This window comes from Lithobates pipiens, unplaced genomic scaffold (genome assembly GCF_037356315.1).
Source record: "Lithobates pipiens isolate NorthernLeopardFrog02 unplaced genomic scaffold, aLitPip1_a1.2 Scaffold_28, whole genome shotgun sequence".
Classification (NCBI taxonomy): Eukaryota; Metazoa; Chordata; class Amphibia; order Anura; family Ranidae; genus Lithobates; species Lithobates pipiens.
In genome coordinates, this window is record NW_027507789.1 from 57,665,424 (window position 1) to 57,683,062 (window position 17,639).

Sequence of the window (17,639 nt, forward strand, 5' to 3'; positions counted from 1 at the left end):
TCAAGTGGGAGGAACAGCTGGGGGAGGAGATCACGGATGGGCAATGGCAGACGATATGGTCCCAGGCCTCGAAAAGCTCTCTATGCACGCTCTATAGGGAGAACGCGTACAAAATTTTATTTTTCTGGTACATGACCCCGGACGTCCTTCACGCCATTTACCCTACCACCTCTGACAGATGCTGGCGGTGCTTGACCCACAAAGGCACGCTGTTCCACATCTTCTGGCAGTGTCCCCTAGTGGTCCCCTTCTGGGAAGGGGTCCGGCGCCTCTTGGCTGATCTCTTGGATCGGCGGGTGGACCTGGATCCTAAGACCTTCTTGTTGGGCATCCCTCTCCCTACATTGACGAAGTCCCGCAAGAAATTATCACGGCATATCCTGACTGCGGCGAGATGCCTAATAGCCCTACACTGGAAAAAGGTGCTGCCCCCCGCTCTGGGAGCACTCCATGCTAGAGTTCAGGACGTGGAGTTGATGGAGAGGATGACCGCCAGGATACAGGACAGGCTCGAGGCCCATGATGTGGTCTGGAGTCCATGGAACTCCCGGGAGATCCAACTGTGAAAAAGAAGCAGAGACCACGCACGGTGACTATACCCCCTACCTTTCCCTACCCCTCCTCCCCCACACTCTCCTCCCCCCCTTCTCTTTACTTTTTAGCCTTTGCTAAACTCTCTTTCTTTCTTCTTATCCCTCTTATCTCCTATACTTCTCACCTCTGCTCTCGTTCTTCTTCTCTCTCTGTTGCTTAGTACCCCTATTTCTTTTTGCCAGCCTCTCTCTCCTTTTCTATCATGGCTGGTGTATGTACGTGCTTTGTTGTTCTTTTAGCACACTACTTTGTGGATGCTGTTTGTTATGAGAGATTGATACTGTAAGAAGAGGTCCATGACTTGATGCGGGGCTACTCCACTGGACCCTATGATGGGTAAAGCCATTCTTTATTTCTCAGGGTCGGCCCGGTTGTTCACGGGGGGCCCCCCCGGGCAGGCATTTGCCGGCCCTGGGGGGCCTACTGGGATGGGCCAAGAGGTGGGTGGTCCCGGCGGTCTACTCTTTTCTGTTCTAGCTGTTTTATTCTGATGTAGTAATGCATGACGTGTAATGCACTTTTTGAAAATAAATAAATATGTTAATTGAAAAAAAAAAGAAGCTCTTTCCTTTTTTTTTTTTCCTTTATATTTCTCTTCTTACTATTAAATAACTTCCCGCACTCGGGAGAAGCCAGTAAGAAATTGTTTAATTGATTTAGGGTGTTTTCTTGATATAGTGGGCCAGGGAAAGGATTGGTGTTTGATCTTATATCATTTAAATAGTATTAGGGAAGAGTTAACGTGGTTCAACCACCTGTGTAAGAATGGAGAATCATATTGGGGCAGATGTTGTGAGGATGTACCTTGTCATATGGCATGTTTAAGACATTCGTGTATTTCAAGTGACTGAAATAAGCTAGTAGATCAATTGAGTAGCCTTTAGAGGAAGCCATTGTATCGGAAAAACTGTGAGTTGTTTGCAGCAGGTGTATATTATACTAAGAACAGTAAACCAAAATAGAGTTACGCCAGTAACCTAGATTTGTATTTTAACTTACAACTATGGTTTCAAGTGTTGATCTTTCCTCTATGTCTGTTTTTAACCATGTGAGGCAGTATATAGCGTGTAGGTGTGTATCTTTGAAGTATGTTGGTAACAGCAGACAAAGTTTGAATATCGATTATGTTGTCTGTGGTCGGAACTAGGTGTCTCTCCTAGCGGAGTTTAGGAGGGGTAAAGATTGGTTATAATATAACGTCTTGTATAAACAACTCCTAATTCTGAAGGAGAGGAACCCTCCTCAGAGCTTACCATCATAAAACATAGCTCTATTAGAACTCCGAGCTATAGACATTTTTAACCCGTGTCAACAATGCATGTATCTTAATCACCTTATATCAAACTCTATTATCAGGGTAATATTATCTTTAGTACCCAAAACATGTATGTATAAACATTCTATGTTATGTAAAGACATATATAACAGGCTGCAATCAGATCAATACGTTCGTTTTCATTAGAATGCATAAAAACGGCATTCTTTGTCTTCGAACATTGATCGTAATTATGTTAAAAGTAGCAGTATGACTAAATATTTAAACATTGAAGTAACTCATTCAACAATAAATCTTAACTCTTCCCTCCCGGTCTTCTCTCTCTGTCCCTTTCATTCCTTTTTTGTATTATACCATACCAATGAGTGATGCTTATCTACTTTTAAGACTTGGTTGGTCTGAGTCGTTCAGAGATTTGTCTTGGTATAAGGAGTGTTCATTACTGTGGGGACTCAAAAGGTGAATACCAGGGGGGGAGGGGGCTCTACTAGCCCTTATTTGTGATATTGTCCAATAGTACATCAGTTCAAAAGGGACCAGAAAAAGTAGACAAGAAAGAAATGTACTCTCCTTTCTCTTCCGCAACCCCTCTCTTTCCTCCACCCCCCTCTCCGGATCTCTTACCAGGTCTTGATTGAGACGTCCTTCTTTGCGAGAGGGAGGCGAGCAAAAAACAGAAAAAAATTAAAAATAAAAATAAAACAAAAACAAGAAAAGATAAGGGTATTGGAAGTGTTGAGTAGACAATGTCACATTTTGTGAGAGCCTCTAGGAGTATGGCTTATCCTGGAAAACAGGCTTTCAGGTGTCCATTTGTTCTCGGTGATCCATGCGGTCTCTGCGTCTGGGTGGGGAGATTCTTTGGACAGTGTTTCTTCTGCTGTAATGCGGAGACTGTGATCTGCGGTGACGGTCTCTATTCCTCTGGGTTCTTGGAGTGTAGTTATTAGAAATTGCGATCCACGATTCGTTCGGTGTAAAGGAACTATACCAGTCCGGTACCTCAATCCTAGGGAGATCAAGAGTTTCGGAAAATGATTGTAGGTCTTCTGGTGTGTGTAATAACGCTGTGTGGCCTCTCCACGTGACTGATAGGCAAAAAGGGAACTTCCATCTGTATGGAATGCCTCTGGTGCGCAGTTGCTCTGTGATCGGGCGCAAGGCTTTGCGTTGCTGCAACGTGATATTTGATAGGTCTTGGTACAGTTTAATTTAATTTCCATTAAAGATGATTCTGCCTTTTCTCTTGCTTTTTTAAGAAATGCTTCCTTCGGGGGAAATTAACAAGACAACAGATTATGTCTCTAGGGGGGTCATCATCTCTACCCCTGGGTCTGAAAGCTCTGTGGATCCTCTCAAATTCAATAGGGGAGTCAGGGGGTCTGTCCAGGATATCATTAAATAATGCGGCAGCAGTCTGCTCAACCGGACTTTGATCAGTTATTTCTGGGACTCCTCTGATTCTAATATTGTGTCTTCTCCCCTATTGTCTAAATCTTCTATGCGGCGGTGCATATCTATGATGTGATTGAGGTGTACGTCAGCGTTTTTTTGTACCTGTTTTATTGCCTCTGCTTGATGAGCTGAAGCTTGCTCCATTGCTCCTGTTCTTGCTGCAATACTTTGTATGTCTGCTCTTATCTCACTGATGGCTGTAGAAAAGGAAGCCTTTATGTCCATAGACATAGCCTGCAGGTTGGCCTGAAGGTCTGCTAGGCTAAATGATTGAGGTTGGTGTGATTCTGGGCTTTGAGCGCCGTTCGTGCTGTTTGCAGTGTCCGCAAAGGGAGTGGAGCCGCCGGGCGGCATAGATGTCTTAGGCAAGGCCGCGGCTTTGAGGCCTTCACTGTGCAACGTCCAGAACATCGCTGGAATGTTTACCGGCGGCTGCTGCTGTTGCTCCATCTGAGCCTGAGGTGATGGGGAGCTCCGATCGTCCTTTCCCTGGCGTGGATGCCTTGTAATTAGCCCTGTGTCTGATAGATCGTTCTCCCGAGTGCTGGAGGAAAGGGATTAGGCATCCATCTTCGTCTGGAGTTAGGCCACGCCCCCCTCTTTGGATTCTAAGTCATGTGAAAAGCAAAAGAATTGTCAAAGGATCTGCAGGAAAAGGTAGTTGAACTGTATAAAACAGGAAAGGGATCTGTATAAAACAGGAAAAGATATCCAAGTATTTAAGGATGCCAAATTCAAAAAGTGGAAAATTAAGGGTTCTGTTGAAACCAAACCACGGTTAGGTAGACCAACTAAACTTTCAGTAAAAAATTTTGGGATGCAAAGAAAAACCCACAAATAACTCTAATAAATAACAAATACAGGACTCTCTGAAAACATGTGTTGTGGCTGTTTCAGGATGCACAATAAGGAGGTACTTGAAGAAAGATGGGCTGCATGATCGAGTCGTCAGAAGAAAGCCATTACTATGTAAATGTCACAAAGTATCCCGCTTACATTATGCCAAACAGCACAGAGACAAGCCTCAAAAGTTCTGGCACAAAGTCAGTTTGGAGTGATGAGACCAAAATTTAGCTTTTTGGCCACAACCATAACTGCTTCATTTGGAGTGGAGTCAACAAGGCCTCTGATGAAAGGTACACCATTCCTACTGTGAAACACGGAGGTGGATCGCTGATGTTTTGGGGATGTGTAAGCTACAAAGGCACAGTAAATTTGGTCAAAATTGATGGCAAGATGAATGCAGTATGTTATCAAAAAATACTGGAGGAACATTTGCATTCATCAGCCAGGAAGTTGCACATGGGACGTACTTGGACATTTCAACATGACAATGATCCAAAACACAAGGCCAAGTCGATCTGTCATTGGCTACAGCAGAATAAAGTGAAGGTTCTGGAGTGGCCATCTCAGTCTCCTGACCCCAATATCATTGAGCCACTCTGGGGAGATCTCAAATGTGCAGTTCATGCAAGATAGCCCAATAATTTACAGTAACTGGAGGCTTTTTGCCAAGAGGAATGAGCAGCTTTACCATCTGAGAAGATCCACAAATAAGATCCACAAATACCACAAAAGACTTCAAGCTGTCATTGATGTTAAAGGTGGCAATACACAGTATTAACAACTGGGGTATGTAAACTTTTGATCAGGGTCATTTGGGTAGTTTCTGTTGTCATTATGATTTAAAAAGAGTAAACACAGTTGATTGATAATAAATGGCTTCAGCCAAACACTAACCATGAGTGAAAGAAATGTTTTTGTGTTATCATTCATATTCTCTGAAAAATGGCCAAGAAATCATAAATTCTGCCAGGATATGTAAACTTATGAGCACAACTGTATTTCATTTAGCTTGTATCTATGGAGGACATGCAACATAGCTTCACAGACGTGTCTGTTAGACCAGACAATTCAATGTCTAGGCATGTATATATAAACAATGGGACCCAAACCTCATTGTTCTACACATATTTACTTCAAAGTATCCTATGTTTGGATATGCAATGAAGGGAGGCCAACACGCAATCAATACTTAACTTCCCGGGAAAAGGTCAAGTTAATCTCCCGCTCAGAATAGTCACAATGATTTGCATTAAAGGGGGCTTACTTATGCAAAGTATAGGGAATGAAGATGTAGCCAGCCCTTAACCAGGAATAGGGAAGCCCACCAATCAGAGCCACGCTATGCCAACTAATGAGGCATCAGCCTGTAATGATATACACAACCTAGATGGAAGGGAAACACACACTCTATGGCAGAGCAGTCACGTGAATGGAACCTCTATGAGAATGGTAAACATGGGAAATCTCCCTTGTACTTGTATCTAAAGATGTTGGTCTTAAGTTTTTTATTTCCTACTGTTTGTAGATTGATGTTGTAAGGAATATGCTCTGTAATATACTTCATGTAATTCATGATTTTTACCCTTTCCCTGTACAAATAGATAGATTGTGTGTATTAGTCTAGGCCTACTTTACTATATAACAATACATTTTTTGTATTGTGTTAAAGCTTTCACTTCAAGAAGTCTCATTTAACCCAAATCCTATTTGAGAGATATTACATCTCAAATATTGTAAATGGGTAACAAGCTGCAGTTGTGGCCACAAGAATTTGTGATTTGCTCAAGAGTGAACTAGACTTGTGTGGTATCTGTGAATACTATTGGACCAACTCCAAGGTTGTGCTTGGTTATATTAATAATGATGCAAGACGGTTCCATTTATTTGTAGGGGAGAACAGTGGGACTTTATATGAAGCATACAAAGTAAATGGGTACAAATATGCTTGGCTAATAACTGGTAATATGCAAACTGCTATACAATAATAAATTGTAAACAAGGAATAATTTTATATAGAGATAAAATATTTATTCCATACAGTAAGACATACAAGTATATTAGCATAATAAAATAGTAATGCATAGTATTGCTAGACTCTTTTGTTCCATATGAAGAATGTAAAACATATACATAACGTCAGCATAGTACAGTCAGATTGTAAATTATTTCTAGATATACGCATTTCGTGGAATAGCTCCACCCATCAGAAGCGAATGCAATGTGGGTATCTAAAGATGTAAATAGATAGTGTTTACCTACAATTTACACTATGTCTCAGCATGGGATAGAGGGATACAGAAAGAGGTTAGTGGAAACCTGGCTAGGGATCAAGTAGGAGTCTAGATGTGAAACTAGCGGCTACAATTGTGGAAAACGGCACACAGATACAGTTTCCCACCTCTGCAAATATGTCCAGGAAACGTAAGGACGAGCGGAGATCCAAAAAATTAACAGCATTCTTTCCCCCACCAGCGCGGGGGAACAGACGAGATGGCGCCGGACATCCTGAAGAAACATACAGAACAAGCACACACTATACTGATATGCCAGATGACTCACCAGCTGCTGCAGAACAAGCAGCACAGCAAGATACCTCACCCAGAGAAGACTCTCCTAGTCCCTCCTGCTGCAGCCCAGCAAAGGCTTGTCTCAAACTGGATTTTACAAGCCAGGAGGTAAGCCATGAAGCTCATTCCCTAGGCCCCGAGGGAACAGCCATATCCCCTATAGCTGCATTCCCCACTGCAAACCAGCCAATAATGGACACCCAACTAAAAGAGATGTTATTAACCCTTCACAAATCGCTTCATGCTGATCTCCTCACATTAACCAAACAATTCTCCAGAGAAGTTAACTCCCTGGGAGACAGAGTGCATAATATTGAACAGTCAATGGGAGATATGACTAACACTATTAATGAGCTAGTAGATGCCCATGATGAGAATATAGAAGAAAGAGCATGGCTTAAAGCTAAAATAGCAGATTTAGAAGATCGCTCACGGAGGAACAACCTCAATATCAGAGGTATCCCCGAAACAATACAACCTTCAGATCTTAAAAAATACGCCACTGAACTCTTCTCCAATCTTTTACCTGCTACGCCATCCATAGAGCTCACGATCGACCGTATACACCGTATACCAAAACCATCCTTTCTCCCGCCACAGATTCCACGTGATGTCTTACTAAGAGTCCATTTCTACCATATTAAAGAACAAATTTTATATAAATCAAGACATTTGGGACAACTCCCTCATCCATACAACACGATCCAGATATATGCTGATCTGTCTAAACACACCCTAGATATGAGAAGACAGCTATCAACGATTACAAAAGAACTCCGTAATCATAAAATTGAATATAAATGGAAACAACCGTCCAAGCTCCTTATACAGAAAAATGATACCTCCTACATGATAACCTCTGTAGAAAAGGGTCCGGTGCTGCTGCACACCTGGGGAATTATCCCCAAATCGGCTCCACCTATGGGAGCAAAGAAGAACCCGGAAAAAAATTACACCACAATGGCATTAAAATGCACTACGAGATCCCTGGAACCTCATAACTAGTGCCCGCAAGACACCGAACAAAACAAACACCCACAGTGCCACAAGGCCTCAAAATCTATATCAGTTGGCCGTTGAACTTATACCCCACTCCAATGTTGCAGTGCAAACTAGAAAGTAGATCGCTGCAAGCCAAGTTTGTAGTTTGGTTTTGTTTTTTCTTTTTGTTCCCCTTTTACTCTTTACACAGCTCAGAATCTACGCTGTGGAACAAGTTTGTGTCCTCTACTGCATCCGCACTACAACGTCCCAGATATTGAATACGTGAACTATTGGAAGACCTAGAAGAAGATCAACTTAGTATTTAAGAACTCCTCAGCTGCCGCTCTCGTCCAGAAGCCTCTACAAGCAAAGTGAGTACTGCACCCCATCGTAACACAACTGTCACAACATGAACATAAAAATGTTATCATTTAATGCTAATGGGCTTAATCACCCAGCGAAAAGAGCTTCACTATGGCAAACAGCCAAGACCCGTTCTTGCCAAATATTATGCATGCAAGAAACCCACTTCAAAACAGGAGCAACTCCTAGCTGCAAACACAAAGACTTTCCACATATTTTTATCGCATCGAGACCGAAGAAAAAAAGAAGGGTGCTGATAGCGATACACCAATCTGTCAATTTCCAACTTCACAATTTCATTTTCAACATCAATGGAAGATACATTATTTTGTTATGTACATTTGACAACTCACCCACTACTTTGGTGACCTTATATGCACCAAACAACGGACAAACATTTTTTTTGAACAAATTACTGAAAACAATAGCAACCTCTATGATGTATGGAGATGCCATCATCCTGGAGACCGTGAATATACTTATCATTCTCCGGTACATAATATGTATACTCGTATTGATTATATCTTGACTGACAAATGGTTGTTGCAACAGGTTGGGGAGTCTGGCATCGCGCCCATAACCTGGGCAGATCATGTCTCCGTCAGTATAACAATCCTACCCAAAAATCCGCAACCAATATATAAATTATGGAGAACAAATGAACAAATGCCCAACTTTTAAAAATACCTTCATATGCCACCACCATACAGCAACAGATTAATCACAATGTGGGCTTGGTGTCAGACTTGGCAACCCTATGGAATGCACACAAAGCATTCAGTAGGGGGGTTCTTATTCAGTTAAATGCCCAGGCTAAAAAGAAGAGGACACAGCTACCTGAACACCTTACTAATGAAATAAAAACACTAGATACCCAAAATCAATCCCATCCATCCCAGCAGCTGCAAAATAAAATTCAAACACTAAAACAAGAACTTAGAATGATACTACTAGACACATATGACAACAACGTCGAAAATTAAAAGCCAGATATTATCATACTAGCAACAAGGCAGGCAAGGCCATGGCAATGCAGATTAGAGGCCGCTATGTCAAATACAAAATCCCATATGTATACCACCCTACCACCAAAGAAAAACCACAAGACCCCCAGGCCATAGCAAATGCATTCAGCTGCTATTACAGCTCCTTATACAATCTTGAAGAAGATTCTCATAACCCACATTCTACGCCCGAGTTTTTTTACAGCGCTTCTATTTGTCAACAGTTTCTTTTCTAAGAAATAGTCTCATTGTAGGTAAGAGTGTTTGGGGGAGCTGAGTCTCCTTCCCTCTCTCTGTTCCTTTGCCCTTCGTGCTGCTTTTGTCTGATCCTCATGCATTCACTTATCTCTTTGTAGATAATTTTAACCTTGGAACTGCTCCTGATGAGTGGATGAACTCCACGAAACGCGTAGAGCGCTTTTATGCTACCATTTGCAAGCATGTGTCTGAAATTCTCCCTGACTTTATCTACAATGTCTTATGCTTCAATCAATTGAAGATTATTTCTGTCTTTTGTAATCATGCATTTTTTTTAATGAGATGTTGATTACCGTTGTAAATTATGTTATAATATGTACTTGTGTGAATACATATATGAAATATAATCAATTCATATTAATGTTACTCATGTTATTATTTCTTACCCTCAAATTTTATATCTAGCCAATGAATTTCAGATATGTCCTTGCATACCTACCTTGCAGCTATGCTTCATTTAAAGTCCCATCCCATTTTTCCTATAATACTTGATCAGGGATGGAGGTAGATGAACCTATACATTCTTTGCCTCATATAAAGTCCCAATTTCCCCTTCCCCCCTCTATTTGTCTACGCCCAAGATGATAAATCAATTTCTAGACACTATCAAACTCCCCTCTTTAGACACTAATCAACTTATGGAACTTAACACCACCTTCACTATAGATGAAATTGCTAAAACCATAGATTCCCTACCAAATTGCAAATCTCCTGGCCCAGATGGACTGATAGGGGAATACTATAAACTACTTAGAGACACATTGGCCCCACAACTATGTCAGCTATTTAACAAAGCCGCCTCCTCCTCAGCATTCCCAGCAGAAATGTTACAGGCTCTAGTTATAACATTACCAAAACCTAGCAAAGACCCCAACGCTCCCCAAAACCTCTGACCGATATCACTACTAAACATTGATCTCAAACTATATGCTAAAGCAATAGTGACACGAATAATGACATACATGCATGCATTCATTCATAGAAACCAAGCAGGATTTAACAGGGGGAGACAATCGTCAGATGCGACATGACGTCTAATTAATATTATCCATTTTGCTGAGCGAACTCAAATGCCTTCTCTGCTCCTTTCTCTGGACGCAGAGAAGGCGTTTGATAGAGTTCACTGGGAGTACCTCAGGACAGTGTTAATTAAATTTGGCTTTAAAGGAACAATCCTATCCGATATCCTAGCATTGTACAAACATCCTTCGGCACAAGTATATGTAAATGATATGTTGTCCCAGCCCTTTCATATCTCAAATGGCATGAGACAAGGGTGCCCCTAGCAGAACGCATACACACCGATTTGGCAATCTCGGGGATGGAAATAGGAAAAACAGATCACAGAATACCGTAAGCCTATTTGCAGACGACGTGATACTTATAATATCCAACCCAGTTTCCTCCCTTCCAAAAATCCAAACTTTATTGAAAGAATTAGGATCAATATCCTACTATAAAATTAATGAATCCAAATCAAACATTTTAGACCTGGGAATTGACAGCAAATCCAGAAAGCTACTATCAAATGCATACCCATACCAATGGAAAGATAAGGGTATTCCTTACTTAGGAATCACCCTAAGACAACAAAGCAACTATTCAACACAAACTTTCTCCCCTTTAAAAAACAATTTGAGTCAGATCTACAATCACTAAGAAAATTTTAATTTTCATGGGCTGGCCGTCTGACAGCTTTTAAAATGACAATGCTACCCAAGCTATTGTATCTACTCAGATCTCTCCCAATTTGTATCCACAAATGCTACTTTAAAACCTTACAAAGTGCCCTAGGGAAATATTTATGGCAAGGAAAGAAGCCCCGATGCCCATACCACATACTGACTAAACATAGATAACAATTTGAGTCAGATCTACAATCACTAGGAAAATTTGAATTTTCATGGGCTGGCCGCCTGACAGCTTTTAAAATGATGATGCTACCCAAGCTATTGTATCCACTCAGATCTCTCCCAATTTGTATCCCTAAATGCTACTTTAAAACCTTACAAAGTGCCCTAGGGAAATATTTATGGCAAGGAAAGAAGCCCCGATGCCCATACCACATACTGACTAAACATAGATCTATAGGTGGATCATCCATCCCAGATCTAATGGACTACTATGACGCCACTATTTTGACCCAATTGAAAGAATCCTTCCATAGAGATACTCACAACACTAATCCCTGATCTTCGCATAAAATCATGGAACTTAGACCTAAACACCAAAATTAGTTCCTTATATGAGCAAGGAACTCTTAAATCATTCTCACAACTCCGCACAGAACTAGCACTTAAGACCTCTGAACACTTCACATATCTTCAAATAGCTCACTGCCTACATCACAACCCTCAACTTCGAGTCTCTATCCCTATAAAAATATGGTCCTTCCTAAACAACCATACTACAACAATGAAAGGAATAGAAATTATTTATCTCATATTGAGAGAAAAAAACATACCTACTAAACTACCCACACTAACCAAATGGGAACAAGACTTAGGCCATACCTTCTCACCAACACAATGGGCATTGACATTTCAATCAATCTACAAAGCTACAGCTTGCGTCACATTATGGGAATTAACCCAGAAAATAGCCCAAAGGAGATACTTAACCCCATCAATTTTAACAAAGTTTAAGGGGAATACCTCAACTGCCTGTTGGAAGAACTACGCCCAAGTAGGAACGTTAATCCATATTCTTTGGGAATGCCCTCTTATTCATACATACTGGCAAGAAGTATTCCACTTAATAGCAAAGGTTACCGGCATCACCATCCAGATCTCACCAGAACTAGCCATCCTTAACCTAAATATGAATAACATCCCTAAAGCATATCATAAGATAGTAATAAACATACTATTGGCAGCCAGACTTTCAATAACTAGGAAATGGAAGATGGCTACTCTTCCAACCCTGAATGAAGTTATCGCTCTAACTCAAACACATCATACATATGAACTTATGATCACAGCAAATAAAAATCAATATCTTAAAGAACAACAACCTTGGGCCCCATGGATCAAATGGTATAATAATCATACTCATTTGCAATGAGCTTTAAATGTTAATAGACTTAAGAACTCTTGTAGACCTATTGGCGAGAAGCACACCACAGAAACTACTACTTAAAACTACTGTAACAGAAATATCTTAAGATAGATAAAGCGCACTTGTGACCTGGGAGACAATGGGTACTTTCTGAGCGAGAGAGATGGCTACATTACATGTGCTTAAACGAGACTAAGGTAATAGAGTATAAGTTGTACAACTCATTAATGAAACACGGAGAAAGAATACACCTAAATCCTAGATAACACAAGGGCCGAACCTTTCCCCCCCCCCCCCCCCCCCCCAGACACAGCCAGATCCCAATAAGGGATGTCAGGGGTGTCATGGAAAGGCCAGCGACCAGGTTAAGTTTTGGTCTAGTATTGTTTGTTGATATGAATTCTAGAAGTCTCTAGTAATACAACTCATATACCTGTACTAGAACTTCTCTTATAAAACCCTTGCATGCTTGATATATCTATGCTGTGTAATCCTTGTTGTAATTGTTAATGTTAAATATCCAATAAAAATAATTGAAAGAATAAGGATGATACAAATGACATCACCACAACCTATAAAAGTAAATAAATATGCTAGTGATTGAACAAATAACAATGTAATATGCTTAATAGATTTGTGGTGTGAACCATAGATGGTACTAGACAGTGATCAGAGGTGAAATCGGCAAGATAAGGTGAAGTAGAGAAAATAGGACCTAAGGTGTGAATAAAAAATATTAACAAGTAGTGAGGGAGTCATACTAGTAGCCCAGAAAGGAACCATCACAGTAGAAGTCCATAGTGTGAAAAGCCAGGAAGAGAAAAAAACATACTGTTACCTTGATGTCTAAATCAGTGTACTAGACTCAATAGTGCTTATTGTCCACACAGCTAATCAAACGGAGTGTCAGAACACAATGACGGGAGTATATATACTCAGCGGACAGACGCTGGGTAACCACCAATGTCACACAGGTGCCAATGAGAAGGGAGATGCCATCACCCGAGCGGACAAGTCTGCCAAGCGCAATGGCGCCAAAACTCTCCATAGGAGATGCCGATGGAAAAACTCAGCGACGGCACACTGACGTCAGCAAAGGCAGCATCATGCGCAGGATGCTGGGGCGTGGCATCGATGCACATTAGAACATGGCCCAAATCCCTGTGTCCCAGAGAGGGAGTGAGGGTAAAAAAGGAGGGGGTCCGGTGTGCCTCGCAGCTCCCAGAACTGTGAAGCAAACCAGCCAGAATCAACCATCCACAGCACTCACAGACCTCCATAACAAGACCACAAGACACCCAGGGAGGGACTAAATAGTAATACCATACTACACTCTTGTAAACCTCTCCCAAATTGACACATGGGAGAAAAAAATTGGTATAAAAAGTATACATTTGCACTATTGCTGAATAGTAAGAATAAACTAATAAAAAACTATATATAATGCATACTTCCATCCCTATTTATTTGATAAAGGATAAAAGCATGTAGGACTTTATATGTCCTGCATATTTTTTCTCTTTTTTTAGTTCTACGGTGTTGATTTAAGTGTCGGTGTAAGAACTTGATATGTACATTAAACATCAGTGATACAAGAACCACAGCCTTCGCATTGTGACCTAAGGGTGGCATACAGTTTCAATGATATTCTCCCCTTAGCTTGAACACATCCAATGCAGATTTTTAAGGTATAATAACACATATCAAAATTCTATTTAACATCCCCACCTCCCTCCCATTCCTGCCAGGAGACAGTTCTTTTGGATATGCACATGTATATGTATTAGAATAAATGTATGAAATTCTGTATAGTCAATCATTTTGTTTTTGACTGTGTGAATACTAGACTGTGTGAATACTAGATACTTTGAGACAGACACGGATCATGAAGCCTTGAAGAAGCGGTTTGCACTAATTTACTAAAGGAAAATCCACTTTGCACTGCAAGTGCACTTGAAAGTGCACTGAAAGTGCGATTGGAAATAAAGTTGCTCTAGATCCAAGGGGGACATGCAAGGAAAATAAAAAACAACATTTTAGCTTGCACATGATTGGATGATAAAATTGGCAGAGCTTCCACTCATTTCAGATCTACCCCTTAGCTTTAGAGCCACTGCACTTCCAAATGCACTTTCAGTGCACTTTCAAGTGCACTTGCAGAGCAAAGTGGATTTACCTTTTGTAAATATATTTGTTGCCCTTGTGTTTTGATAAGCTATATTATATATACAAATAATAATAAAAAAACTTTTTTAAAATACTGATATTTATTTTTGTTATATACTCACAGGAATAACCGTTACTGCAGTACTGTGTAATATACCCATGGGAATAACTGTTAAAAGGCCCACCCCCTACAAAAAATGAAAAATAAATGTAATGTTCTTCTACTTTGGGGAGATCTCTCCAACAAGATACAGGGAGCAAAAAAAAAAAAATCTGACAAACGATGCAACGATAAAAACATAGTTTGTAAGAAAAGACCAGCTAATACAACACAACAGACATATATAACAGATGAGGATTAATTTAAATCTTGATCTAGCTAACATTCACTTTCTGTGGGAATGTTCAGGTACAAGTTCCCCTTTTTCTGCACCACCCCCCAGTCTCCCTTCCTAGCTCAATAAAACAAATTCCCACTGTTGGTTTGTATGTATCTTCTTGAACGGCTTCTGAAAATCTTGTGCTGGGCTACCTGCCTACACAATAACGTCCCCAAATCCATATTGCTGGAGCAATATCCATTCAGGTCAATGGCAAGACAATCTGGCACTATTTTTTCATGGATGGGTACAGATTCAGGAATGTTTTTAATAGCATAGCAAATGTACATTTGTGTTTTTTTTTTTTTTTTTTATAATTCTTTATTTTTAAACTATTGGAAAGTTAAAACGTTTGTAGAGCTGAGCTTGACATACAGTATAAAATGGATAAGTGAAGTACAAACTCCTTGTAAGCAACAAAAATTACATCTGTTACAAGACAACAACACATAAGTGTAGAACTATTGCAAGGAACAATATGTCACATCTTGATTGCTCTGGTAAATCCCAGGGGGTTTATGTAGTTTTTAAAATAAAGGAAGGGTAAAGGTATTAAAGCAATAATGGAAAGTAGAGAGGGGAGAAGGGGGAAAGAGAAGATGAAGAAGAAGATGGATCTAAATTATGAGAGGGAACAGAAAATATTATTTAAATGTAACACCTGCTGCAACACGAATGTTGAATATAAATAAGCTGGGGAGCAATAAAGTTTTGTTTTAAATGGACAAAAAAGGTAAAAACAGACTATATACTGCAAGGATAATGAGTGAAAGGCTTCAGTAGAACATTTTGATTGTAAGCTCCTTTGTGCAGGGACATATATGAATGGCTTAGCGTTCTCTGCACGAACGTCATACAGATATACAAATATATAAATAAATAAATAAAATATACTCAAAGCCAACATTTTTTCTACAGTATGAGTGGGTTAAATCCCCCATCAGGTCCTTATTGCTGCCTGTGCCCCCGTTGCGGAGGGTTAACTTCTCTATTTGTTCTGGTGGCCATTAGTTACTGGGACTGAAAGTGAGAGAAAAATCTAAATGAGTGAGAATACTTGTACTCCCCTAGGCAATGCAGTCCTCTTCCTTTTCCAGCTAGAAGAATGGAGCCATCTTTGTTCATGCATCATCCAGGATCACTTTCTGCTTCCTGAACTGAGATGCTTGCTCAGAGATTAAATACTAATGCAAAGTCTGGTTCTTGCAGTTCTTGGGTATGTTCGTAATTGTCTTACACAAATAATCCCCTGCTGCATCCTATTATCTTTTGATCTGGCACAAAGTTGCAATGTAGTAGTCTGATCACTGGGGGTGAGGAGAATGATAAAATTCTTCCAACTGTCTGCAACAGACTGATGACATAATTTCAGCCTAGGCAAAGTCACTTGACTGGAACTAAAGGACCTCTTTTAATGATAAATGGTAGAGTTTTTTATATATTGTTGCTGTATATGGTGACATCCCAGGAATTTATTCATGCAGAATTGTTATTGACAGGTCCAATTTAATAAATCTAATTAGGACCTGTCACGCACAATTCTATAAAAATAACGGTTTCCTTATATGCCACTGTAGATCCTAGTTAAGCCTAAAAATATGAATAAAATATGTATTTGTTTGACAGTTATGTCCACATTAGTAATAACTGTATGTGCAGTTCATGGAACCAAAAATAACCCTAATATCGAATCAGGCTAAAGCAGAAAGTTCTTCAACCTAGGGTGGGTCTTTCTCACTTCCCTCCTAATGTTCTGTCTCCCCCTCCTCCCTTTCCTAACATGACCCGATTTCCCATGCATCCACATCACTCTTCAAACTCCTGATGCGCTTACCATCTCTCTTCGCACCGGAAGCAGAACACACTGGAGCTGCCAATCCTCTCGTTTGCTTCTGCATCCCGGAATTTTTACACAGCGACCAAACGAGGGGGGAAAACAAAATTTTCAAACGATATTAAAGCTTCCAAAGGAGGACTAGACTGATACAAATATCAGATGAGACGCTTTTGGTATCAGGCGTACGAAGCGGCGAAAATTTCCTTCAGACGCTATCATATCCGAGGGAGGTAATTTCATGCTAATTAATTAGCACTGGTAAGCGGGGATTTTTTTTTTTTTTTTTTTTAATTAAGCATGTGGGTTTTTTTTTTTTTGTTTCCTTGGTCTCTTTCTCTCTGCTCTAATTTATTCTGACAACTAAAAGCATTTTGAAGGGGTGGGGGAAGACGCTCCTGATTAGTCTAGAGCTGTTGAGAAATATAGCATGTGGCAGCAGATAAAAACAGTTTGGCCCACCCAGTCTGTCTCATTCCTACAGTACCTCTTATAATAACTAGAGATCTTATTTCAGGTTGCCTTTTCCTTTCCAATATTGCCTTTCCTGCCTCTTACCTCCTAAGCTGGGACATGGCTCTGTGAATCAAGTCCCATTTCCATAAACTTTGTGTAGGAAAGGTCTATAAATTGGTGTGCTAAGACATTTGTCAAATACTGATATATGTATGAATGAGAAACTCAGATGAAATCTATGTGGAGGCTTATACTACATGGTTTTGGCATCTTTTGTCAACTGCATCTCAAGCAGGCAAGCTCAGCACTTATACATTCCTTCTAACAGTATATTACTTATTACGATTCTTTTTGTTTCTTCTTTTTTAGAATCTAGAACAGGCATTGTAAAGACAGTGC

General features: G+C 40.2%; 1 protein-coding gene across 3 annotated transcripts in view; it reads right to left on the reverse strand.

Moving 5' to 3' along the window:
• LOC143935414 (PIN2/TERF1-interacting telomerase inhibitor 1-like) overlaps window positions 1–17,057 on the reverse strand; it is an 89,622-nt gene extending 72,565 nt beyond the window's left edge. The window contains exons 1-2 of one of the 3 annotated variants that reach the window (XM_077459263.1): window positions 16,785–17,057; window positions 14,693–14,758 (exon numbers count right to left, since the gene is read on the reverse strand). In XM_077459263.1, the coding sequence (XP_077315389.1) occupies window positions 14,693–14,758; window positions 16,785–16,848 (130 nt within the window). In that variant the 5' untranslated portion in view covers window positions 16,849–17,057. The remainder of the gene's footprint in view (window positions 1–14,692; window positions 14,759–16,784) is intronic. The other 2 variants (XM_077459262.1, XR_013263508.1) reach the window with 2 other exon arrangements.
• Window positions 17,058–17,639: the final 582 nt, after the last annotated feature.